The sequence below is a fragment of the Clarias gariepinus genome, chromosome 27 (genome assembly GCF_024256425.1).
Source record: "Clarias gariepinus isolate MV-2021 ecotype Netherlands chromosome 27, CGAR_prim_01v2, whole genome shotgun sequence".
NCBI lineage: Eukaryota > Metazoa > Chordata > Actinopteri > Siluriformes > Clariidae > Clarias > Clarias gariepinus.
In genome coordinates this window covers 17394573-17419907 of record NC_071126.1, presented here as the reverse complement: position 1 = coordinate 17419907, position 25335 = coordinate 17394573, and the positions used below count along the sequence as shown (strand labels likewise).

At 40.6% G+C, this 25335-nt stretch overlaps 1 protein-coding gene across 1 annotated transcript in view; it reads left to right on the top strand.

Annotated features, from left to right (window-relative positions):
* Positions 1–22834, top strand: part of dcbld1 (discoidin, CUB and LCCL domain containing 1) — a 43383-nt gene extending 20549 nt beyond the window's left edge. Inside the window, exons 7-15 of the mRNA XM_053488462.1 lie at positions 2696–2736; positions 7095–7268; positions 11932–12056; positions 12144–12300; positions 14648–14758; positions 14863–14950; positions 16555–16610; positions 18576–18695; positions 21522–22834. Coding sequence (XP_053344437.1) covers positions 2696–2736; positions 7095–7268; positions 11932–12056; positions 12144–12300; positions 14648–14758; positions 14863–14950; positions 16555–16610; positions 18576–18695; positions 21522–22105 — 1456 coding nt within the window. The 3' untranslated portion in view covers positions 22106–22834. The remainder of the gene's footprint in view (positions 1–2695; positions 2737–7094; positions 7269–11931; positions 12057–12143; positions 12301–14647; positions 14759–14862; positions 14951–16554; positions 16611–18575; positions 18696–21521) is intronic.
* The last annotated feature ends 2501 nt before the right edge of the window (positions 22835–25335 follow it).

The following is a 25335-nucleotide window of genomic DNA, read 5'->3' as shown; positions in this document are numbered from 1 at the left end:
TGTGTGTGTGTGTGTGTGTGTGTGTGTGTGTGTGTGTGTGTGTTTTGTTACACTGCTCAGTATCAGCTCAAGCTTGGCGTAGTGATGCTAGCAGTTCATGTTTTTGATTTAAATAAAGAGGTAAAAGTCATCCATCTTTAGCCCGGCGTGTGTTTGGTGTACATGCTCTCTGGAGCTGCGTCCTGATTTATCCGTGCCTGATTTATCCGTGCCTCTCTCACTGCTGCCGAGCGGTTTGTTGGTTGGAGTAGCGCTGTGCCACACATTCGTTCTGCAGTTTATTGTTATTTTATTTATCAGACGGCTTGTTATCTGGAGCGGTGACGGTCTAAACAGGACAGAAGTGCCTCCGGGGAAGCCTCGCTGTGCGTGGTGATATGAGGCGGCTGTATCGGTGGCTTCCCCAGCCTGGGTGTAATCACACGGCCAGCACCACATCACCATCTATTGATTTTTCCCCGGGGTTTTATTACACGTCAGTCTTTTTTAGAAACGTCCACGTTGGTGTTAATCTCAAAACGATATCACTTTTAGGACACGAGCAGTGCGGGAACGCAGCGTGCCATGGAACTCTAAATTATTTCACCATTCTTAAAAGGTGTGGATTAGAACTAGTAGATTTTCGTCACTGTCTGTGTATGTGTACATATTGTTCTTAATGTTTTTCGTCTGCTAACATTCTGCAGAAATTCCTTTCTGCGTATTTGACTTGGTGCCATGCAATTTAGCATTCTATACTGTCCACTTGAGAATCCTTTACACTTTAGCATTTTGTCCATTCAGCTGTCTGGACGTTTAGCTGATGCTACAGCAGCACTTGTGTTTCAGTCTGTTGTACAATTCATTAAGTCTCCTACATACGAACATTCGAGGTACAAACTTTTGATATGCCTTTGCACTTGTTTAATTGCGGAACTTGGATCACATGTCCGGTGTATCTCGTCATGTGCATGCAGCGCGCATCCCAGGTCGCCAATAAGAGAGCGAAAAAAAAGGAGCGGTGCTACAAAAAGAGCAATAACAATGGAGACAAAAGTGAGATTAAATGAGAGAAAGATGGCAGACATCGCACAACATCATTCTTTTACCATGAGTCGTTCAACACTTTAGTGCTTTAATGTACTGTACTGTGTACAGGCGACTGTGGTAGTTTCTTACTACCTAGACCGTGTTTGTTGGACTTACGAACAAATTGCACTTATGAACGAGCTCTTGGAAACAGAACTTGTTTGTTTGTGGGGGAGCAGGCTTACTTTAAAATTAAAATTTTAAATTAAAATTTTATTTGTCACATACACAGTATGATATGAAGTGAAATGCTTATACGACTGCTGATGACTTCAAGATTCAAAAGGAAAGTTACAGTGTAAAAAATTAGAAATATAAGAAATATTGGGCCTTCAAGTAGCGGAGTGGTAAAGTGCTCCTTCTGTCATCCGGTGATCGTGAGTACGATTCCCGAGTGATTCTGTAACCTTTTGCAGTTAGAGAGAGCTGATTGGCCGAGTGCTCCCACATAATGTGTAGTGCTCCCACATTAATCTCACGGCTCGACAGCCAATCAGGGGCGTCTAGAAGATAATGTGCGGATGTGCATAATATTGTACAAGATTGCCGGTCAAAGTTCGCAGAACACTGGTGTGCAAAATGTGCAAATGTACTGTATAGTGTTCTCTGTGCTTCAACATCTCCCAAGCTTCAGCATCGTGTATGGCTTCATTACAAACGTTTTTTGAATTTCAGCATCACCTACACATCGTCATTACTACACGTCTTCTCAGGGTTTTGTACACTTTCTGTACAGTAGCATTCTGTACAATATCTGCTGAGCAATTTGGAAACACTAATTAGCCTAGATTCAAAGCTAATTAACCTAGCCTAATTAGCCTAGCCTAAGCCTGTCGTTGGACTGTGGGAGAAAACCAGTAGTACCTGGAGGAAACCCACCAAATGCACACAGACCACAAGGTGGGAATCGAACCCGGAAACTTAAGCTGTGAAATGTGTGTGTGGTGTCCAGATGAGTTTTTTTTTTTTTTTTTTTTTTTTTTGCCGAGACAGATTTCTGTTGGACGCTAATCAGCCCTGAGAGGACTGGTGTGTCCCCAGGGACAGTCTTGTGCTTGGTGGAACGTTGGGGATCGATATGATTTCAATAATCACTTTCCTGGGTCAGTGTGTCTGAAGCAGGTACAGCGCATGTGCGTGTGTGTGTGTGTGTGTGTGTTGGTGGCCAGTGATTAAGCCTGAGTCATGTTATTCATTCATTTACGACGAGTAAGACGCTTTTTCCACGTGCAGGGCCGCGACTCTAACGTTAATGCTATAAATGATGAAAAGGAAACCGCAGCCAGGACGGCTGTGAAAATGGCACGTTCTTTAGTAATAGCTGTGAGAGGGGCAATTTCCCAACATTGCGCCCTCTAATTAGCTCCAACACAGCTCTGTCAGGCGGCTCGACTTCACCACAGACCTGTGTGTGTGGTGTGGTGTGGGGGTGCGGGGAGCTCCCGGGGCAGCAGGGGGTCTTTAGGAACAAAAGCCTCACTGGATTTAGCGGTGATATGGGAGCAGGACAATAGAGGGTTTGCTCTTTACCCCCAGGGGGCGTTTCCCTCTATTTATCACTGTAATTATAATCACTGACTGATCTTTCTTTCTCTTTTTTTTTTTCTTCTCTCTCTCTCCCTTTCAGCGGCTCTTTGTCTGAAACTCTCTTCACATTCGTCACCAACGGTAAGTGATAATCCCTTTGTTGTTCCAGGAGCATGTATATTTCTCCGCTGTTCCCATTTGATGATGATGATGATGATGATGATGATGATGATTTGCATGATTGCTTTCTGTCCCGAGACGTTCATGCAGAAGGTGCGAAAGAGTTTTGGAGCTGATTTTAGCACATAAACCCCACAGCCCTCAAAGCCCCGCTCACAGGACACGAACTCAACTCATCAACAACAATAATGATTCATCTTCTGCACGCTCTCCTTTTATTAATCTTTTCTTTCACACTTTCCTTTTTCTGCTCTTCACACTTTCCCAAGTCAAGACTTTCACACTTTTTTTCAAATTGGCTTAATTTTTTTCTTTTCTTCTTTTATTACTTCTGTTTAAAAAAATTTTTTCTTTCCCCTCCATTCTTTATTTCCTATCCCCTTCTTTCTTTCCCTCCTTCTTTTTCTACCCTTCACTTTTTTCTCTTTCTGACTTTTCTTTTTCCATTTTTCATACTTTTCATACGTCTTTATATACTTACATCACTTTCTTAGGCTGACTTTATTCCTTTCTTTTTTTTCTTTTTTTATTCCTTTATCCTTCCTTATTTCTCCATTTTCTCTCTTCCTTGACATCTTTCCTTCCTTTTTCCCACTTTTTTCCCCTTCCTTCCTTCCTTCCTTCCTTCCTTCCTTCCTCCCTCCCTTTCGTCTTTTTTATATCTTCTCTCCTTTTGCCCTTTTTTCATCTTTTTTCTTTTCTTCCTTCCTTCCTTCCTTTTCTCTATTTTTCCCTTCTTTCTTTTTCCTTCTCTCCCCTTCTTTCTTTCCTCCATCCTTCCTTACATCTTTTTCTCCCTCCTTACCTTCTTTTATTTATTGTGTCCTCCCCTGCTCATTCTTTCATTCCTCTCTGTATTACTTTCATCCTTTTTGCTTTCATTATTTATTCCTATATTTTTTGTCATTTCTTTTCCTTATTTCTTCCTTTTTTTCATTTCCTTATTTCTTCTTTGTTCCAATCTTTCTTTCTCTCTCCCATACATTTTCCCTTCCTAACTATTTTCATCCTTTTTTTTAGGTGACTATTCATTGGAACAATGCGAAGTTAATTATTAAATTATTCTCATCTCCTGTAGCTTCTCGGTTTAAGGTCGGTGTAGAATAGAAATGTAGTTGGTATGTTCCTGCAACAAAGTCGTGTGCGAGATTGAGTAAGTGTGTGTGCTGTGTGTGTATTAGGGTGAGTGAAAGTCCTGCTGGTGATTTCTCAGGCTGCTTTAGAAAGCATGGGAACCTGTTATCTCCTGATTAGATTTATTCCTACCTGTCAGTCTGGCAGCAGGAGGGTTTTGTTTCATTAGAGTAGCTCGACTTGTGCTGGCACGTCTTGGATATCTCTCTGTGCCAAGAAGCGTGCTAACAGACCAAACGGACGCCTGCTGTCAACACCGCGCTCCAACGGACGCTTCACACACCTGCTCGTTTCTGCACTTCAGTAAAAAACACTACTAGTTATGGTTCACTAGGATGATCCAGCAGGATGACCACGCACACACACACACACAAACACACACGCACGCACAAAGGCTATAGTAGATAAGTGGCCACAAATCGATGAGCTTTTCACTGAAATTAATTTAGCACACCGTAGTGCACTTAAGCCCGTGACAGACAGCCCCCTCTCCCTAAAACCAACCCAAACCTCATTACTGTCAATCCATCTCCAGCCACTTTAATCAGGACCCGTGCCCCGCCCCCTTCTAAGCTGCTTCATACAAATACAAACACATTTAATTTAATTCAATTTTATTTGTAAAGCGCTTTTAACAATTGTCATTGTCGCAAAGCAGCTTTACACAATCAAAAGAATTATTTAAAATAAAACACATGCGGCTTCATCAAGGTAAGGGGTTTCAGATTAGGAAATAACTTTTCCTTAAAACAGACATGTTCCATGCACATGTGATCCTGTTAAAGTACTGAGATGCCGAAACCTTATTTTTTTTTTTTCTCCTTCACGTTGAGTCAATGACACCATGAACAAGTCACAATCCACGTGCAATTCATGTTGAACACACTCCACACACAGTCGGACATGCAGCTCCTTTTCCTTTTTGATGTTTTTATGTCCCTTTTCATTGTTCGTCAGACAAAATGAAAGTTGTTGCTAATGGAGCTCTGTATGTAGAGGACACATAAACACTGAAGCTGTAAGCTCAGTGACTAATACTGTAAGGCTACTGACTGAAGCTATAGGATCACTGACTGAATATGTATGCTTACTGATGGAAGCTGTATATTGATTGACTGATGCTGTTTGTTTAGTGACTGAAGCTTTAGGATCACTGACTGAAACTATACCATCACTAACTGAAGCTTAACTATCAATGACTGAAGCTATAGGATCACTAATTGATGCTGTACCGTATGCTTACTGACCGAAGTTATAGAATCGCGAACTAAAGCTGTAGAATCACTAACTGATGCTGTATAAGCACTGACTGAAGCCATACGATCAGGGATTGAAGTTAGACTGTCAGTGGCGGAAGCTTTAGGATCACTGACTGAAGCTATGCGATTGCTGACTGATGCTGTTTAATCATTGACTGAAGCTGTAGACTAAAGCCATGTGTTCACTAACTGATTATGCGTGCTCATTAATTGAAACTATATAGGATTACTGACACAAACTATACCATCACTAACTGAAGCTTTTGGATCACTGACTGAAGCTAGACTATCACTGACCTGAAGCAACATCATCCTGACTAAAGCTATATGATCACTAATTGATGCTAAATGCTTACTGAACGAAGTTATATAATCACGGACTGTTACTGTAGAATCACTGATTGATGCTGTAGAATCACTGACTGATGCTGTATAATTACTGATTGATGCTTTAGGATTACTGACTGAAGCTGTGGGATCACTAACTGATGCTGTATAATCACTGACTGATGCTGTATAATTACTGATTGATGCTTTAGGATTACTGACTGAAGCTGTGGGATCACTGACTGATGCTGTATAATTACTGATTGATGCTTTAGGATTACTGACTGAAGCTGTGGGATCACTAACTGATGCTGTAGAATCACTGACTGATGCTGTATAATTACTGATTGATGCTTTAGGATTACTGACTGAAGCTGTGGGATCACTGACTGATGCTGTATAATCACTGACTGATGCTGTATAATCACTGACTGATGCTGTATAATCACTGACTGATGATGTATAATCACTGACCTGTGCTCTAGGATCACTAACTGATTCTGTATAATCTTGACTGATGCTGTATACTCATTGTCTGCAACCTTAGGATCACTGACTGATGCTGTATGCTTACTGATGGTTGACCAATTAGGATTAATTACCTGATGCTGTATAATTACTGACCTGTGCTGTCAGATCACTGACCTCTACTTTAGGATCACTGACTGAAGCTGCGGGATCACTGATTGAAGCTGGAGAATCACTGTCTGAATCCTTAGGATCACTGATTGATGCTGTATAATCACTGATTGATGCTGTATGATCACTGACTGATGCTGTATAATCACTGACTGAAGCTGTATAATCACTGACTCAGGCTGTATAATCACTGACTGAAGCTGTATAATCACTGACTGAAGCTGTATAATCACTGACTGATGCTGTATAATCACTGACTCAGGCTGTATAATCACTGACTCAGGCTGTATAATCACTGACTCAGGCTGTATAATCACTGACTGAAGCTGTATAATCACTGACTGATGCTGTATAATCACTGACTGAAGCTGTATAATCACTGACTGAAGCTGTATAATCACTGACTCAGGCTGTATAATCACTGACTGAAGCTGTATAATCACTGACTGATGCTGTATAATCACTGACTCAGGCTGTATAATCACTGACTGATGCTGTATAATCACTGACTGAAGCTGTATAATCACTGACTGAAGCTGTATAATCACTGACTGATGCTGTATAATCACTGACTCGGGCTGTATAATCACTGACTGAAGCTGTATAATCACTGACTCAGGCTGTATAATCACTGACTCGGGCTGTATAATCACTGACTCGGGCTGTAGAATCACTGACTCGGGTTGTAGAATCACTGACTGAAACTGGCTAAAGTTTTAGGATCACTGACTGAACCTTTATGCTCATTGACTGAAGCTGTTTTACTCTTGTTTTAGTGTTCTTACTTGCAGCTGTAGTCATAAAGACAGTGCTTGTCCCAGGGAGATCTTTTTGTCCTCAAAAAACAGTTTTCGTCTCTGACTCGGGGATCTGTAACTACATCTGGATTTCTGTCAAGCTTGTGATGTCTGTTGATAAAATTTCTCTAACCCTTTCTCTTATTTTTTTCGTCTTCAAAAGACTGCACCAGACAGATGGTACTTCAGCCTGTATCTGTTAACTCTTCGTGGGAAAAAGACAGATTCGATGGGACTCGGAGCAACTGGTCCCCAGCACCTACAGGAACCGGGGACAGTGAATCTGATGGTAAACCTTGGCTCCAGCTGGACCTGGGAGAAAAGAGGAGGATCACAGGTTAGAGTTACTAATGCATTATTACTGTTCATGCTAACCAGTGACAGGAGATGGAGACGTTAGAAAGATACATAAGTAAAGGATGATATCGTTTTTTTTCAGGAATTTAACCTAAAATTATTAACATTGAAAATGATGTTTCCCTGTTTTTAAGGGTTAAAAGCGTAACTGAAGTTGAACCCAAGTCTGTGCTTTGTTGTATTTAGTATGTACTAGGTTAGCTATCTAATGTTCCCTACTCACTAGATACACTTGTAAGGTTTAATTTTAAATAGGTAAGGGATACTTTCAGTTATATAAAAATATACACTTGTATAAATTTTATATGCATTTAATTTTAGTTCTTTTACATACATGCCCTCAAGTAGAGAAAAAAATTAGGGATGCACCGAAATTTCGGCCGCCGAAAATTTTCGGCCGAAATAGCATTATCGTAAGAAAGCGCCGAAAATAAAAGCCGAAATTGTCGCCACGCCTCTCCCATCCTCCCGTCTCGTTCGCGCTGTCATTACGCATCAAACACGGAGTATGTCGGCGGTTTGGAAGCACTTAAAAGTTTCAGATGAGGACAGCAAAGTTGCAATATGCAACATTTTTTTTAAAACAAACAAAAAGAAAATATTTTAAACATGTTTTTTAATTAAGCCATTTTCGGTTTCGGTATCGGTTTTCGGCCAAGTGCATCCAAAAATTTCGGTTTCGTTTTCGGCCCAGAATTTTCATTTCGGTGCATCCCTAAAAAAAATAAGCACTTTTGTTTTCGTCATGTATATTAAACTACTCTGAATTTTTGTTTTTGTACTATATATATAATACAATTACTGCTGTATTAATCAGAATTTGTCACACTGCATATATCACACAAACACATATATATATAAATGATTGGTTGCCTTTTTATGTTGGAGAAAAGATGAAAATAAGTTCCTGACATGCTGTATTTTATAATGCTTTGATGTGGCTGACATCGGTCCACTTGTCTGTAAGGCCTGTGAGTATTAGCATGATACCTTCAGGGGTTCAGCTCGTTTACTAAGATGGTATCTCGATTGAAATGACTAAAAAGTCAATTTTTTATAATAGGTTCTTCTTATCTCATTTCACTGAAACACCAAATTTTAGGTTTTTCATCAGTTGGTTTATAAATATGGCACACAAAAAACTTAATCTTTGTCTTTAATCTGTCTTTAATCCTAAAGGGGTGTTAGTTGCCTCATTTGTTTTTAAGATTTCTGGCATAACATGTGGCTAGAGCAACAATCCTGCAAGGCGATGGTTAGCACGGTCACCTTACACCTCCAGGTCCTGGGTTCGATTCCCATGTCGGTTCTGTGTGCATGGTGTTTGCATGTTCCTCTTGTTTCTTGTGGGCTTCGCCCTCCACAGTCCGAACACGTGCAGATAAGTCTAACTGGCGTTTCCGAATTGCCTGTGGTGTGTGAATGTTGACTGGTAGTCTTACCACAGTCATACAAATGGGAATAAATACAGTGTTCACCGTCAGCCTCCATGGTCCCTAGTTGGACTACAGAGGTTCCTAGATGGATGGATCAATGGATGAATGTCTTCTATCCTTGACGAGATCATTGTAACCATGATAGAAATGTTTCTTTACGGGATAAAGAACTTTCTATTGATTTGCACTGCGAGTTAACTCTCAGTAGACGAGCTTGTTTTAAGTGTGTTAGGTTTGTGGGACAGTGGTCACTGTTGGCCTCCACGGTCCCTAGTTGGACTACAGAAGTTTCCTAGATGGATAAATAGAGCTTTAAAAATTCACCAGGCCAAACCAGAACACGGGTACAAATCTATTTGGCTCAATACTGATAATCTTAAAGCTCAGCTAAACTCTGCCTCTTGGATTTCAGCTGTTTTTCTTGATCAGTTTTCAACCTTTTTTTTTTACCCCCCTGAAATAATGCAGATTAACAGGATTAGACCTCTCTATGCACACATCTGTCAGACAGAGAGTAGAAGAGGGATCAGAGTCCAGGCCCGGGTCCAGAGACTGTTACAAGAAGTAATTATCCTTACAAAGGCTCTTTCTCGTGACCATCGATGAAGTATCCAGTGTTGCTGCCCTAGAGCACATGCTCCCAGAGTTCCCATGCTCCTCCGCCTTACATCCAGCTGATCACCGCAGCTTTACTCCTGGCGTTGCATAAAAGCACTGAAAGCCCTTTTGTTTTTCGTTCCCGGCTTTTATGTTATTTACTTATTTATTTACACAGGCACATTTCAGTACGGGACCAGGCAGGAGTTCATTTCGAACATCGCGGCCGGGCGGATTTCAGAGAAACCAGAGAAAGCTCGCTTTGTGTTCTGCGCGGAAGCTGTTTTTTTTTTTTTTTTTTAATGCGATGTTTGTGACTGGACTCGGCTCCTCTGAGAGAGGAAGCTCTGTTATCTTAGCAGCACTGGTATAATATGATGAGGCCGAGTGTCACTGAAGAATACTGCTCTTTATTTACAGTAGGTCATCAGCCTTAGCTCGGAGCTGTATCAGCAGTTCTGAGCAAGAGCGAGAGAGGAGATGATTAAGGTTGTAATAAAAAAAAAAGATAACACATTTCTTATTTCTAAAAAAGGTGGTCATCATGAGGGGTCATAAAGGGACTGAACATGATATAGAAGATATTTGATTGGACCAAACTGTCTTCATAAAATATACATCTTACAATCTTACAGTAAAATGTACTGTAATTTTTATAGTTTATATATATTTAAAAAAAAAAAAGTATAGTTTGTTTAACATCATGCGTTGCGTGAATATTGTTAGGACTGAAACTACCAACAGACGGTTTTGTACGCAGTAAACAGTTAGTAACCACCATGCTGCACTTTTTATCACCTTGTGGAAGTTACAGAAGGGATTTGCTATCTGGTATCATCCAAATAAGAATGGGTTCCCTTTTTGGTCTGGTTCCTCTTCAGGTTTTTTCCCCATGTCGTATCAGGAAGATTTTCTTCGCCACCTTTCCTCCTTGCTTTATCATCTTTTTCTACCCGAAGAATTTGCTTAAATATATATTATATTACAGATGCTTATTGAACTAAAGTCAATGGCTTAAAAAGTTTCAGTGGCGCAGAGATAAAGTGCTCGCCCTATCATCCGGAGAGTGCAAGTCCGATTCCGGGTGATGCTGTAGCCTCCCGCAGCCGAGGGCCTGGAGAGAGACGATTTCTTCCCGCTCTCACATCAATCACGGCTCTACAGCCAATCACGTCTGTGAGCTCGGGCAAGCAGGAGGAGCGAATAACGCTGTTCTCCGAGTGTGTTACACCGTCCGCAACAGTGCGCGAGCGGGCAGTTGCGGTCGGCTGGTGTCACGTGGTTTGGAGGAAACAGGTGACAGTTTTCGGCCCTCCCTAATTAAATAGTAGTCTTGATGTGGGAGAACCCTAGCGACGGGTGGGGATTGGATATGGCGAAAATTAGGTAAAAATAAGTTTCATCCCCAGTTTTCATGCCCCTGTCAAAAGCGTTAATATTAATAAGTGCTATTATTACACAAAACAACAACTTGAAATTCTTTATTATTGCCATAGAGAAGTCTGTTGCTGTCTTTCAGTCATGATGATTTTGTAAGCCAGACAAGACAAGAGCTCTGATACATCTATAACCACCTTGGTTAAAGGTTCCCCGTGTGCCACTGGGGCAGATCTGCCTCCTCAGGGGTGTGGCTTCACAGGGAATCTGGGTGTGTGCTGTGGTGTGTGGCACCAGGATGCTGGCAGCAGATCCTTTGGGTGCTTTGGGTTGGTTTTGGACCTGATTGTCTGGCGCAACCTACGGATGCTCGATGGGATTGGATCTGGGGAGTTTGAAGGTCAGGTCAGAAAACTGGGGTCCTGTGGGCACGTCAAGTATTGACGTGTCTCAGTGATTTCTGCTACGATGGCTTTTCTGTTAGACAGTCTAGTGTTTGGTCGACCCAGGCATGGGTGAGCCCTGGGTGGCCAGTTTGCTTGTGATCAGCGTTGTTCAGTTTACCACTCAGTGGTCATAATGTTACAGCTGATCAGTGTATGCTCACCACAACAGGGTACAATGTGCCAATGCTAAATAAAGCACTTTATACTAAAGGGAGCACTTTATACCCAGTAAAATGGTTCCTGTGTAAAGGAAAATATGCATCATCCTTTCTGGTTTGCTTTTTCCTTTTTGTTAAACCAAATTAACAGGGAAAATTGTAGCTGTCTAATCATCAGATTAGTAGGTTTCATGCATGTTGGCTGAACACACAAGCTCCTAGGTTCTGACTGGTAATGACAGGTCTCCGGTGCGCCACTCGGGCTCTGGTAGACGACGTCTCGGCTGTATGGCAGACACGACAATCCAGGTTCTGTAAGCAGCAGGTTTTTGTTTTTTTTGTCTCAGAATTGACTCCAGAATGCAAAAGAACGTGTTTTCAGTTTTTCATCACTTGGTGCTTTGTACTTCAGTGATGTCATGATGATGTTCAGGGATAAATACGTATGTATTGGTTTACCATTAATATACCAAGCCTTTATTCTCATATACTACACGAAGATGTGAAAAGGTTTGTAGATACCGAGCTGACTGAATGTTTTTTTTTATCTCATTTAATTTTGTTAAATAATTTGTAAGAAGTTTTCCAGTAATTTCTAATAACCTAATAAATCTGATCTCTATTTTTAGGGATTTTAACCAAAGGTTCAGATTACGGTAACTTTGTGAAAAGCTACAAGATCATGTACAAGATCAAGGAGAAAAGCCGCTGGCGCGCGTACACACACACAGAGTACAACAGCTCTGAAGATGTGGTGAGTTAATCAGTTAATGATAAAGAAAAAAAGAAAAAAAAACGGTCAATGTTTGCTCTCGGATTAACTCTGATATTTGTTTGGCAGATATTTGAAGGGAACCTGGACAACCTCTACCAGACACGCAACACGTTCCACCCCTCTTTCGCCGCTCGTTACATCCGTGTCGTTCCCCTGGAGTGGCACCGCGGGATCGGTCTGAGCGTGGAGCTCCTGGGCTGCTCGTATGTCAGAGAACTTCCAGGTGAGCATAAAAATAAAGGATGATGATGATGATCAGTGACGTACGCGTGTCAGGTAGTGTCAGCCATTAAATGTTTTTATTGGAAACAAAACATCATTCCTTTGTCTGATATTTTACACCCTTTAAAGAATTGTGAAATTGTTATTTATATATATATTATTATTTATTATATTATATATATATATATATATATATATATATATATATATATATATATATATATAATATTATTATTATTAGTGCTGTCAATCGATAACATTTTTGAAATTCTAGTTAATCGCAGCCATAGTCTGCGATTAATCGCGATTAATCTCAGTTTAAAAATATTCAGATTGACTTGTATTATAAACGTGCAATGTTGGAATAAACAAATGCATGACAAACTAATTAAAGGAAGCAGTTTTATAATATGTAAAATATCAACATTTAACAAATCTCTCGATTAAATTAAAATCTCTCGATTGAGACCGGCACTGCATGCAGTGGCTGGGTTAGAATGGGGGTGTGGCAACCCATCGATGGGCGGGGCTCAAACCCGAATCCTCGGATTAAAAAATCAACAACCTACAGCCTTAGCTGTCTGAGCCTAGGGCTGGGTATCGTTCCAAAATTACCGATACCGATACCGATACCCTGAATTCGATACCGGTTCCGAACGATCCTTTTTTCGATACTTTTATTTAAGAAAAACATTTTAAAAAGATTACATAATACACATAATCTCTGAGAAACTTTGGTTTTATTTTTCAGGATGTTTGTGACACTTTTCACAGCAGGCTTATCTCTAAGACCAGTAAACAAAGGCACAAAATGAACAAAGTGTAATTAACATAATAGATCAGTGTAAACAGTTTTAATAAAGTTCAATCAGTTTTAAGTATTTGTGAGGCTCACTGTCGCTTAAAGGTTTAGTTCACCCAAAAATGAAAATTATTTTATTAATTATCTATAAATGAAGATATTTTGGACTTAATCCAAGAGCATTCTGATCCTCCCATAGATAAATCGTTGAATAAAGTTATTTTTGTTTTTTGTACACAGAAGTATTCTCACAGCTTCTTATAATTTTGATTGAACCACTGATATCACATGGACTTATTTTGATGTTTTTGGTTCCTTTCTGGGCATTGAAAAATGCATATCCAGTAAATCTATGAGAGGATCAGAAAGCTCTTGAATTAAATCCAAATTATTTTAATTTTTGTTCTAAAGATAAACAAAGGTCTTATGGGTTTGGAACAACATTAGGGTGAGTAATTAGAGACAGAATTTTCATTTTTTTCAGTGAACTAACCTTTTAAGAATCACTAAAGCATTTTAGCATCAACATAGCTACGTATTTAAAGCCATCAAACAGTACATAACGTTGCAGTACATAAAAATTATTTATTAAAGTGACCCCGCACAAACTTAAACTTAACGGTACACAAGCATGAAGCGCTAAAAGTTAGCCGATTGTGTATGTCGGTTTACCTGTCGGAGCCCCAGTCATCGCGCCGTAATCCTCATCAGTCACGGAGGACGACGCTTGTGGTGGGCATGTTGTTGGAGGCCCCGAGTCAGGAAAATACTGAGAGGATGATGATGACTGCACCGGCGTGATCTTCTTGCACTCAAACACGGAGCAACGTTCTGCTCGCAAATTAATTCCGTGTACTGTCAGGTGTTTTATCATATTTGACGTGTTGCCAGTCTTGGACGCGATAACCTTTTTACAAATATTGCATCGCACGCTGTTGCCGTCAATCTTGGCATAATGTAGCCATACTTTTGATCGCTTAAACATCGTTTGCGTAAAATTTTTTGCTACGGTTTAAAATGTAGTGTGCATTACAGCCTCACATTTGACAAGTTCTGGGCGAAGTGGGCGTAACCGCTGTAAACTATTGATTTTCAAGGCAGTCTCCAGCATTTGATCCGGGCACATTAAGGATGCCGCACTTTTTGTAGCTCACTGACGATAACAAGATTATACTTTTGGGTATCGAAATTTGGCACCGAACGAAAATGATTTTTTCGATACTCGATAGTATCGAGACGATTCGGTCGGTGCTTCAAAAGTATCGAACTCGATACACAGCCCTATCTGAGCCCTTAGTTAACACTCCCAAATCTTACATTTAATGTATTCTTGTAAAAATAGTTCCCCTTGAAGGTAGCTCGAGCACACAACTTTGGATTTATCTAAAATTCCATCTAGAAGTTTTTTATAATGAAACTTGCCGTTCAGCACCTGATGATGTTTCCTCAGTCGTCTTATTATTCGGGTAACTGCGCTGCGATAGGGTCGTATTGACTACTTATTGTCAAACCAAACTAACTCTTTATCCTGCTCTGTCTGCTCTAGTGTTCTCGGTAGTTAACGTCACGTCTCAGGTGACGCAGGAGGTTTTGTCCAGCCAACCCAACCCTCAGGATGACAGCGAAGTCCCCGAGCACCTGCCTCAGCCTGATCTGGGTACAGCCACGTCTCCGTCTCCTGCTTTACACATCAAAACATCAGACTTCCACCTGCGGTGTCTATCTTGACCCTGAGTCTGTTTCCTTTTCCTCTTTCCACAGTGAAGCTGGTCGTCATCGTCGTGTCTGCGGCGGCGTGTGTGGCGGTGGTGCTCGTGTCCGGGATCTGCGCCTTTAAACTGCTGCAGAAGTAAGTGACCTTCAAGCGAAGTCGAACCAGAAACGCAGCCGGATTTGTTCCAGACGTGAACGTGAAATCTGCCGGCTAAAGGTCGATTGTGGACGCGCTAAACCAAAATCAGTCCGGACCAAACTGTCAGTCAAAACAAATTGTACTGCGTTTCATTTATTGTTCTCGAAGGGCTAGACGATTAAGCATTTTTTTTTTTTTTTTCTTTATCTGGTTTAGTTCCCATGACGGCACACACTTAGACTACACACTCATGCTGTGTACAAGTATGAAGGCTGACGCTTATCACAGGCACGAGAACTATAAATCCACTCAGCTTCACGTGAATGACGGGATTTTTATTTTTATTATTTACTTTTTTTTTTTTTGGTCCTCCTTTGTTCTGGCTTTAAGGTGTCAGTTGTGACGTGTTGAGAGACACGGACGCTCTGAGATGATAAATGTCCTGAGATTATCTTCACTCGCTTTCTGTTACTTAAACGACAAGTTGTATTGAGCGTGTGTGTGTGTGTGTGTCTGTGTGTGTCTGTGTGTGTGTTGGTTTTCATTGTGTTTGCTAATAAACATATGGGTGGCTGATGTACATGACTGAGCAAACATGCAGCGGTGTTATCATCCTTATTGTATTGCAGGAGAGGAAGGAAGCCGAGACAAGTGGGGGGGGGGGTCAAAGGTCAGGTTGGAGATAAGCTGTTTCTTTTTTTTTTACGGGAACGATAATAAAGCTGTGGAGGAGTGCTGAAGGAACAATAACCTTGAGAGCTAAAGATCCTGAAAGAAAGATGCTGATGATGTTAATGTTAGTGTTCTCTCTCTCTCTCTCTCTCTCTCTTATTATGGTGCGCTTCTTTCTTTCCAACTTCAAATTTTTGTTTCTCACTTTCTCTTTCTCTTTGTCTCTCTAACTTGTTTTCCCTTTCTTCTGCCTTCCTTCTCTCTCTCTCTCTCTCTCTCTCTCTTTAATTCATTAAATGCAATCTCTATCTTTCTCTTCAATTCTTATTCTTTCTCTCCCTCTCTTCTTTTTTTCTTCTCGTTCTTTGTCTTCTTTTTGTCTCATTGCCTCATTGTCTTTCTCTGATTGTAATTTATTTTGTGAATTTCTCTGTCCTTCTCTCTCTCTCTCTCTCTCTCTCTCTCTCTTTAACTCTTATTCATGGTATGCATCTTTGTCTTTCTTTCCCACTCCAGTTTTTGTCTGTCTCCTGCTTCATTCTCCATCGATTGCTTTGTCTCCGTCTCTTCTTTCTGTCTCCCTTACTCCTTAACTTCTTTTACCTTTGATCTGTCTCTCTCTTTATTTCTCTCTCAAACCTAAACTGAAAAAGTGAAACAACTCTGGATGTAAAAGAAAAATAATCATAATGTCTTAAAATAATTTGTATTTATTTATTAACAAAATCTCATTTTATACAATTGAATTTTTAAAATACAGGATTGTAAAAAGTCAAAAACTCTCTCTCTCTCTCCCTCCTTTTCTCTCTCTCTGGCTTTCTCTTTAACGCTCTTCCTCTCTCCTTTTTATCTCTTCTTGTTCTTTGTCTTCCATCTGTCTCATTACCTCTTGTCTCTCTCTGATTATAATTTATTCTCTCTCTCTCTAGGAAGAAGAATAAAGAGAACATGTACGACTCTGCAGATCATCCACAGGTCGCAACAGGTGAGCGATTAAATACAACACTGAAATTCGGTTGTTACATATCTATTTCTAGCCGAGGAAAAAGAAAACCCACCTCTGATGTTTGTTTTCCGTTGTTGTCTTATCCCTAAAGATGAAAAGTGTGTAAATTAGACATAACTCTCTAATGTTAAATCAAATGCAGGTCACAATTACAAACACGATCCTTAAACTCTGAATAAAAATCAATCCCTGATCCGAAGTGCTTCACCATCTCACACGCACACACACACACACACACACACACACACTTACACAAGCATGTTTCCCAGTGCTGCGAGTTCACACAGCGCGAATAAGAGTCAAGAATGTTCATCTTGGCACATCCCTGCACTTCACACTACTTCACACACAGCTGTAAACACACTCGAAATCTCTTGACATTTAAAGCCCCAGAAGGAAACCCGGTGAAGCAGCAGCAGCGTTGTGACTGTCTGTAAAGACAGAAAGTGGAAAATACACACACACACACACACACACACATACACACACACATCAGGACGCTGAGTTTTATTAGAAGACGGTCCGACAGAACAGCGCGAGACACAAGCTGCTAATTAAAGTTGATTCCACTAAATATTTCACTGTTGCATTCGGAGTGCAGCTTTTATCCTGTAATTAACAATATTTATTTATTTTATTATTATTGTTATAACTTTTTTCCACAACTCTTTAAATTCCTTACATTATAACATATTAAATTGGTTTGAATAAATTACTTTAATGTTTAATATGTATCTGCTGTGAAATAGCCTGAGAAGCGTATATGGCAGTAAATCCTTATACAAACAAACAAAATTATCGAGGGGCGTTCGAGTCAAACCGGGACTTGATGACCTTTCCCTGGGTAAAGCTCTAAGATCGATTGACATTTACAGAAGACTGTAAAGCACAGTACGGTGATGAGACTCCTAGCTGACTATCCCGAAGCCCTATGCATTCGTTCTTTTATTCACTTTCCCTGCTTCTATCTCTCTCTCTCTCTCTCTCTCTCTCTCTTTTCACCTCTTATTCGTTATATGCATCTTTGACTTTCTTTCCAACTCCAACCTTCTCTATCTTTCTCGTTGTCTGTCTCTTTTCTTTCCGTCTCCTATTCTCTCTAACTTGTTTTCCCTTTCTTCTTTCTCTTTAATTCAATGCGTGTATTCTTGTTCTTTTCTTGGTGCAGTTGTTCCCAGCGAGAACATTCAGCGAGAGGAACGCCTGATCCTTGAAAATCGCTGAATAAATCTGAAACGCATCTTATCCAGTGGAACTGTACACACAATCATTTATGTTTCAGGGCCATGAAGTTATTAGGAGTTATTGCCCAAACCCCTTCGTACAGTCCTGACCTCGCTCCATGCCTTTCGCATTAAAGCAGTTCCTTGGAGGCCAGCATGTCAGACGTGAATTAGACAGTCCGAGCATGTTATAGTTGTAGGGGAAAAACAAGTTTTGATTGTTGCTGCGAGCTGGTTACAAAACAGCCGTTAGCACAAGTACCAACATTAATCCATGCACTTCCTCCATATTGATCTGAACAATCGCGTCGTCGCTCAGGTCGCTGGGAAATAAACTATAATCCTGTTTGAACAGGTACATCCTTTTGACTATGACTTTAAAAAATACCCCAAGGCTTATTTTAAAGGCTTGAATGTCAAGGGAGAAAAACATAAAGAACCTTGAACAAATATCTGGAGATGATCTCTAAAGGCAGTGTTCATCATGATTCTGTGAAATTTTACTTGTGAAACTGTTATTTTCTTCTCCAGACCTGTGTTTGTTCTTGTTTTGATGCTCGGTCATTCCCACTTCTCCTTGTTTGTCCGTATTACAGAAATTTTCTAGTGATTTTAAGAATTAGTGGTTCAGCCAGGGTGTGTCCCACATCTTCTCATTATCTCTCTCTCTCTCTCTCTCTCTCTCTCTCTCTCTCTCTCTGTGTCACTGCTTCCCGTCCAGGTTGCTGGAAGCAGGTGAAACATCCGTCTGCCAGGCAGCAGTCCACCGAGTTCACCTTCAGCTACAGCTCAGAGAAAGACCACCTCCCGAAAATGGACCTGGTCACCAGCGACATGGCAGGTCAGACCCCGGCTCATCAGTTACACGGAACATCGATGTTTACCCTGCTCTTCAATATTCACACACGAAATACTCAAGCATTACGATTTGTCCCTGTTCGTCAAATCCTGTCTGAATTATTTTAAAGATTTATATTATTTAAATGCGCAAAGATGCACCTTGGAATATTAATGGGAACTGTTCACGCTTTCAGCAGTGCGCCGTATCTCCAGTAAGATCTTATTGCACTTAATGGAAAGAGTAATAAACTTTTGTACTCAAGTAAAAGTATTGTTACTTCAGTGAAATTTTTCTGAAGTACAAGTAAAGTTACCATTAAAAACAATATACTCAAGTAAAAGTATAAACAATTTTTTTTTATTAGCTAGTTGAGTTAAAAGTAACTTACTTTAGTTAGGGGGGATTCTAGTGTAGTTCAAAAAAGACAAGAGGATATAAATCTCAAACTAGTTGTTTTTAATTAGAGGAACACCATTACATCATAAACCTGGTGCCTTTCTTGTGCTTAAAAATCAAAGGAGTCGCTTAAATATAGCCAGGGGTTTTCTTCATAAGAATTTGATGGTCGTGGAGAACAAATGCGCTAAATTCACAAGTACGAAATACCATCAATCAGAGCAGTGGTTTCCGCTGTGGATTTTTTTGTTTCCTTCATGGTTGCATTATTTTTATAATTTTTTTAATTCATATTATTATTCATTTCCGTTCATTCATTTTTTTTTACTCAGTAATGAATATAATTTTTTTTAATGTAGTAGTACAATACGTCAAACTAAACATACTTAGGAAAAAGTAAAATTACAGATTTTAAAAACTACTTTTAAAAGTAGAAGTACACAAAAAAGCGACTCAATTAGAGTAACGCGAGTAAATGTAATTCATTACTTTCCACCTCTGGTTCTCTTCTTGTTTTCTAATGGTGAGAAGCACAAACAGTGGTAGGATGTAGGATTAGCTTGGAGGAAATGTGATTTGGTAGGTTAAATTAAAACTATTTTTAATTATACTATTTTTTTATACATGGAGTCAACATTTATTGACAAAAAATCCGAGAGAAATCGTTGTTTGTATATTGTAGTTAGCTCATTCCTAGTCCAAAGCATGGCGTCTGGAATATGGCCGTCCCATAAAGGAAGAAAAAACTCCATAGATGTGATAACCTGTAATGTCATTCAGTACATTCAGGTCGTCAGCTGACTTAATATTATTGCCCCATAACGTTGATGAGTCTGGACCTGAGCGACTGCAGCAACACCAGACCATAACACTGTCTCCAGAGGCTTGTACAGTGGACACTATGCATGATGGGCTTCCCTTCTTACCCCGACACGCCCATCGCTCTGTGGTAGGGTTAATCTGGGCTCATCAGATCACATGACCTTTTACCAGTGCTGCATTACCCTCACGTTATGTTCCCTAGCACATTTCTTCTGATGAGTCTCATTAACAAGTGGTTTTTCACTATTAAGCAGAACTCGGATACAATACAGTTCCGTCAAGTGTTTAAGTGATCGCCAATCGAGGTCATTCCTGGTTCAGCACTTTCCTTCTAAGGTGTAATAATACATTGTAAAGTTCTTAACACAGTTCCAGTCATATTAATGCTTTTCTTTGCTTGAGCAGGCCAATAATTTGATTGTTCTGCAGCTCTAACTCCCATGTCTTCACTTTTCAGACCCTGAACAGTTAGCAAGATCACCTGTACAAAATACATTATTGATTTTTTTTTTTTTTTCTTGGTGAAAAGAAATGCTCTGTTGATGCATCAGAGCTGTGAATGCAGTCCACTTCAAGACTGGAATTTTTTCAGAGCTTTGTGGTCAAAAGACCAATAGCCCTGCATTGTTTTAGTTAAATTAAAAGATATAAAGGGAGCTATGCAGTTAAAACACGCACTTGTTTTAGCTGCACTAAACACCAGACTGACTTTGGGCGGTGCACTTTACACCATGTAGTGGAAAATTTGACAACATTTAAAGGCATTTAAAAATGCATAATGTAGTGACAAAGACAATGTCATTTATCCCTCAAATATTATAAAAATTGATGATCGTTGTTTATCAAGGCAGCACTTGGAACCAAAAGTTCTTGAAGAACCCTTTCTTTTTGCTGAGAATATACGGCGCTTCTCATAAAGTATTTGGATATAAATATATTATAATTGTGCGATGACCCCCTTTTGGAGCTGTTCTGATTTTTTTTTGTTTCTGCTACTGCTGTCAATCGATTAAAATCTTTTTTAAATCCGTTTTAAAACAGTTATTATCTGCAATTAATCGCGATTAATCACAATTTTAAAATACTAAGATTTACTTGTATTATAAATATTTAATGTTAGAAAGAAATGCAAGACAAACTGGTTAGAGAAAACAAATTATGCAGTTTTATAATATTTCAAACATTAAACAAATGTCTCGAATGGGACCGGCACTGCATGCAGTGGATGGGTAGTATGGGGGCGTGGCAACCCACGAACCCCGATCCTCAGATCCGAAAAAAATTAACAAACTAGAGCCTTGCCAGCCTGAGCCACCACTCCCACATCTTAAATTTATTCTTGTAAAAATAGTTCCTCTTGAAGGACCCCCGAGCACACAACTTTGGTTTTACCCAAACCTCCATCTAGAAGCTTTTTATAATGAAACTTGACCTTCAGCGCACCTGGTGATGTTTCCTCAGTCGTCTTACTATCTGCATTAAATGTGCCGTTATCTCACACAGCCGGGTCACCCAGCTGCGATTGCAGGAAGCCATTAGGGTTAAACTCGGTCATAGATTAATTGGCGTTACGATTGATCTCGACCTGATTTCTCGCTCTCTTCTCAGACTATCAGCAGCCACTGATGCTTGGCGTTGGCACCGTGTCCAGGAAAGGCTCCACCTTCAGGCCCATAGACTCCGAAGCCAAAGACAACACCAACGAGGCCACGTCTCATTACGACTTCCCGCCCACGGCCAATCAGTACGCTCTCCCTCTGACCAATCAGGAGCCGGAGTACGCCACGCCCATCATCGAGCGCCACACCTTCCGAAAGGACGTCTTTGTTCCGGATCCCAGCTACAGCGTCCCCGGCGTTGTCCTCAGTAAGAGTTCCTCGTTTAAAGCGACGGACAACAGCAACTATAGGAAAGTGGCGGGAGGAAACGTTTCCGCGGAATACCAGACGCCGCAGGCCAAACGGGACAGACCGAACCACGCGGACAGGGCCAAACCCGGGAGACCAAACAACTCGGAAGGGGTCTACGACAGCCCTAAGGGCAAGAACCCTGCAGGTTTGCAGAACGGAGGTAGTTCGGAGTATCAGAGACCTCAGGCACAGGGGTACTTGGCACCTCGGGACTGCGTTCGGCTCGACGCCTCGGTCCCACATCGACCCGACCCTGAGGGATGCAGCCTGAGTGGAACCTGAACACGAGCTAACAAACAGACTCGTTTCATGTGATGTCACAAAATTGCAAAAAAAAATTCTAATCTCCGGGACCTTCTTATAACTTATTTTTCTACCAGAATGGAGATACGGTTTTATTTTTGTAGATATGTGCAGACAAAGATGGCCGTCTCGGTGAGCATGTGGAATTGCTCATCCTCTTAGTGTGTTTTTGTTTTTTTTAAACTGTTGTGCAAACTGGAAATATTTTCTTTTAAGAGTTTTGTTTTATTATTTTTTTTTAAGGAACAGGGTTGCTGATGATTTCACCTCTCTCTCTCTCTCTCTCTCTCTCTCTCTCTGAGCGATGTGAAATTGTGTATAACGTACATGTAAGTCATATTGAAGATGACCAGTATGTTTGTATGTATGCAGCTCTTGAGTTTTGAAAAGGTGCCGTAACTTAAATTTTTTTGTACATTTTTATTCATTTAAATCGTCGAACTGCTCCGAGCTGGACGGGTCTCTCCTCAGCTTCCTGTTTCGAGGAGACACTTCTTCTTCTTCTTCACCCGTCCCTCTGAGCCATGTGCAGTGGTACTGTTGTGTCAGTGTGACTTTTTTTTCACGGAGTTGTACATAATTCCCTGTACAGATTTGAAATGTATATCGTTATACGCGGAAAGAGGAACGAAAAGTTTATTTAAAACACCCGCAAAAAGCTGCTGGTGAGCATCGATGCTGCTGCATATTAAAGAGACATTAAAGAGACACGGACGTCATGTGGTCTTTACCGGTATGCACGAGTGTGTGAGCGAGGAAGAATGTCTGGCATTGCTGAGATGTTCCTGCATGGTTCCTGTGTGAAGAGTTCAGCTCTGAGACTCCCACCGCTGCTCTTCAGCTGTGAGCTGCGAGCTCAGCAGTTGACCTGGCTGTCTCGAGCTGTCTCAGCACTGTGAGAGTGTGTGTGTGTGTGTGTGTGTGTGTGTGTCAGCAGCAGCCGTGTTCCGTGAGAACGTCATGCTGGAAACCTCGTGCATTCCACACACATGGCTGTAAAACAGAAACACTGATCTACAGCCTGCTGCCACTTCCTAAACACACAGGACGTGCATTATGAGTCAGGATAAAAACGGCACACACACACACACACACACACACACACACACACTCACACAGTGTCCACCAGAAATGCAGGAGGAAAGCGTGTGTGTTTTGGAATGCCACAGTTTTTGCGTCAGTCGTGCTTGGCAGCTGACCCCCTCCTCAGACCGCTGTTCAAGCTGACTATAAAACTCCATACAGTTATGTTCAAAAGTTTACACCCCCCGTTAGTTTCCCAGGAAACATAAACGTACTTATGAACAAAAATCCTCCTTTGTATTATTTTGCTGCTGTTTATTTAGTTTAGTGCAGGTTCGGACTCAGTTGTGGATTTATTATCTATTAGAACTTATTCAGTCGTTTTATTGCACAGGGTCAGATTGAGCCGTGGATTTAGTGTCCGTTAGAGCGCGCAGTTTAGTCGTTTATCGTAAGGTCTGATTTAGTGTCTAAACAATCGTACTACTGAGTAGTTTAGTGTCTTAGAGCGCTCAGTTTAGTAGTTTAGTGCGCAGCATGGGGGATTTAGCATCACAGCACACTATTTAGTAGTTTTAGTGCATTTAGTTGTGGATTTTATTTCTATTACAGCACGCTATTCAGTCGTTTAGTGCAGGGTCAGATTTCCCCCTTGATTTAGTATTTATTAAAGTGCATAATTTGGGGGTTTAGTAGTAGGGTCGGATTTAGTCGTGGAATTAATATTTATTAGAACATGACAGTGTTTAGTGCAAGGTCTGGTTTTGCCATGGGTTTAGGATCTCTTCGATTGTACTATTTAGTAGTTGAGTGTGCTGGGTGGGATTTAGCTGTAGATATACTGTAGTATCAGAGCGTACTATTTAGTAGTTTAGTATACAGGGTCATTTTTAGTTGTGGATTTAGTATCTATTAGAGCATGCTATTTAATACCTTTAGTAGCTTTTTTAGTGGATTTGCTCCAGGTTTTTCTGCAGATGTCTACAGTCCACCTACGAACTACTACGAAGCGTTTATATCAGTGGCTACATTTCAGTCTTTGAGTGTAAAATTACTGTGGATTGTTATAATTTCTACCGACACACAATAAGCCATAACAAACTGCTGACACTCTCGCCACTACAGGAAAGTCTTCAGGAGAGACAAAGTGCTGTTTAACGGCTTCTCTTTCCTTTCTTTCTTTCTTTTTCTTTTTTCTTTCTAAAAGTGAGGAATCAATTATTAATAGCTGATTAATATCAGGAACCGACTGGTTTCATGGACATTCCTTAACACTATAAGGTTCTATAAATAGATAAAACGTCACGTATCGTACTTTAACACATAAAGCAGTTACCATCAGCAGATTTCTTCATTTTTAGGAGGGATAAATCATGCAGAGGTGCAGGAAAATCATCACCTCCTGGTTAGTAACAGGAAATAGTTATAAAAACTCAATAGTTGATTATTTCCTTACAACCGCACACCTAAAAAATTGCATTATTCCTTATTTACTCCAGCGGGAGCCTGAAGTCGATCTGATTTCATTCAGAGTGTGTGTCGATTCCTCGGCCAGACGCTGTGGTGTGTGTGTGTGTGTGGGAGGTCTGGGCTCTTCACACCAGGGTGTGGGCTACGTTCTCTACGCAGCGTTCCTGCTCGTTCTGTTCCCGTCTCCAGGGTCACACCAACATGCGAAGACGCCATGTGCATCAAAGCAACATGAAAGCATGCAAGAAGCTTCTCTCATCTCCAGAGCTCTGGGCTTTCCTGCTTCACCAAGAATTCCATACATGTCTCTTCATGCAGAATGTTAACTGGGGGGGGATCTCACCAGATCATCTGTTCTCTGTGTGTGTGTGTGTGTGTTCAGAGAATAGATCACGACAAATCTCTCATAATCTCATAAGACTTCAATAATGGTGCGTAATTTATAATTAGTATTTTATACTTGAACACGAGTACCAGTTGTGTACCTGCAATATGCCAATAAAACACTGCCCCCTGGTGTTTAAACCCTGCATTATAAATAGAAAATTCCTAACTTCACTACATTTAATTGAAGCTGTTTATTGTGTCATTAAAGGAATGCTTCAGTGATTTTCAAAATAATTCTTTATTATTACATCTGTACTATGCGTCTTATCTCTACAGACAGGAATTATAAAATATTCCTCCGCATTTTAAGTCTAAGGGCAGCTGTTGAC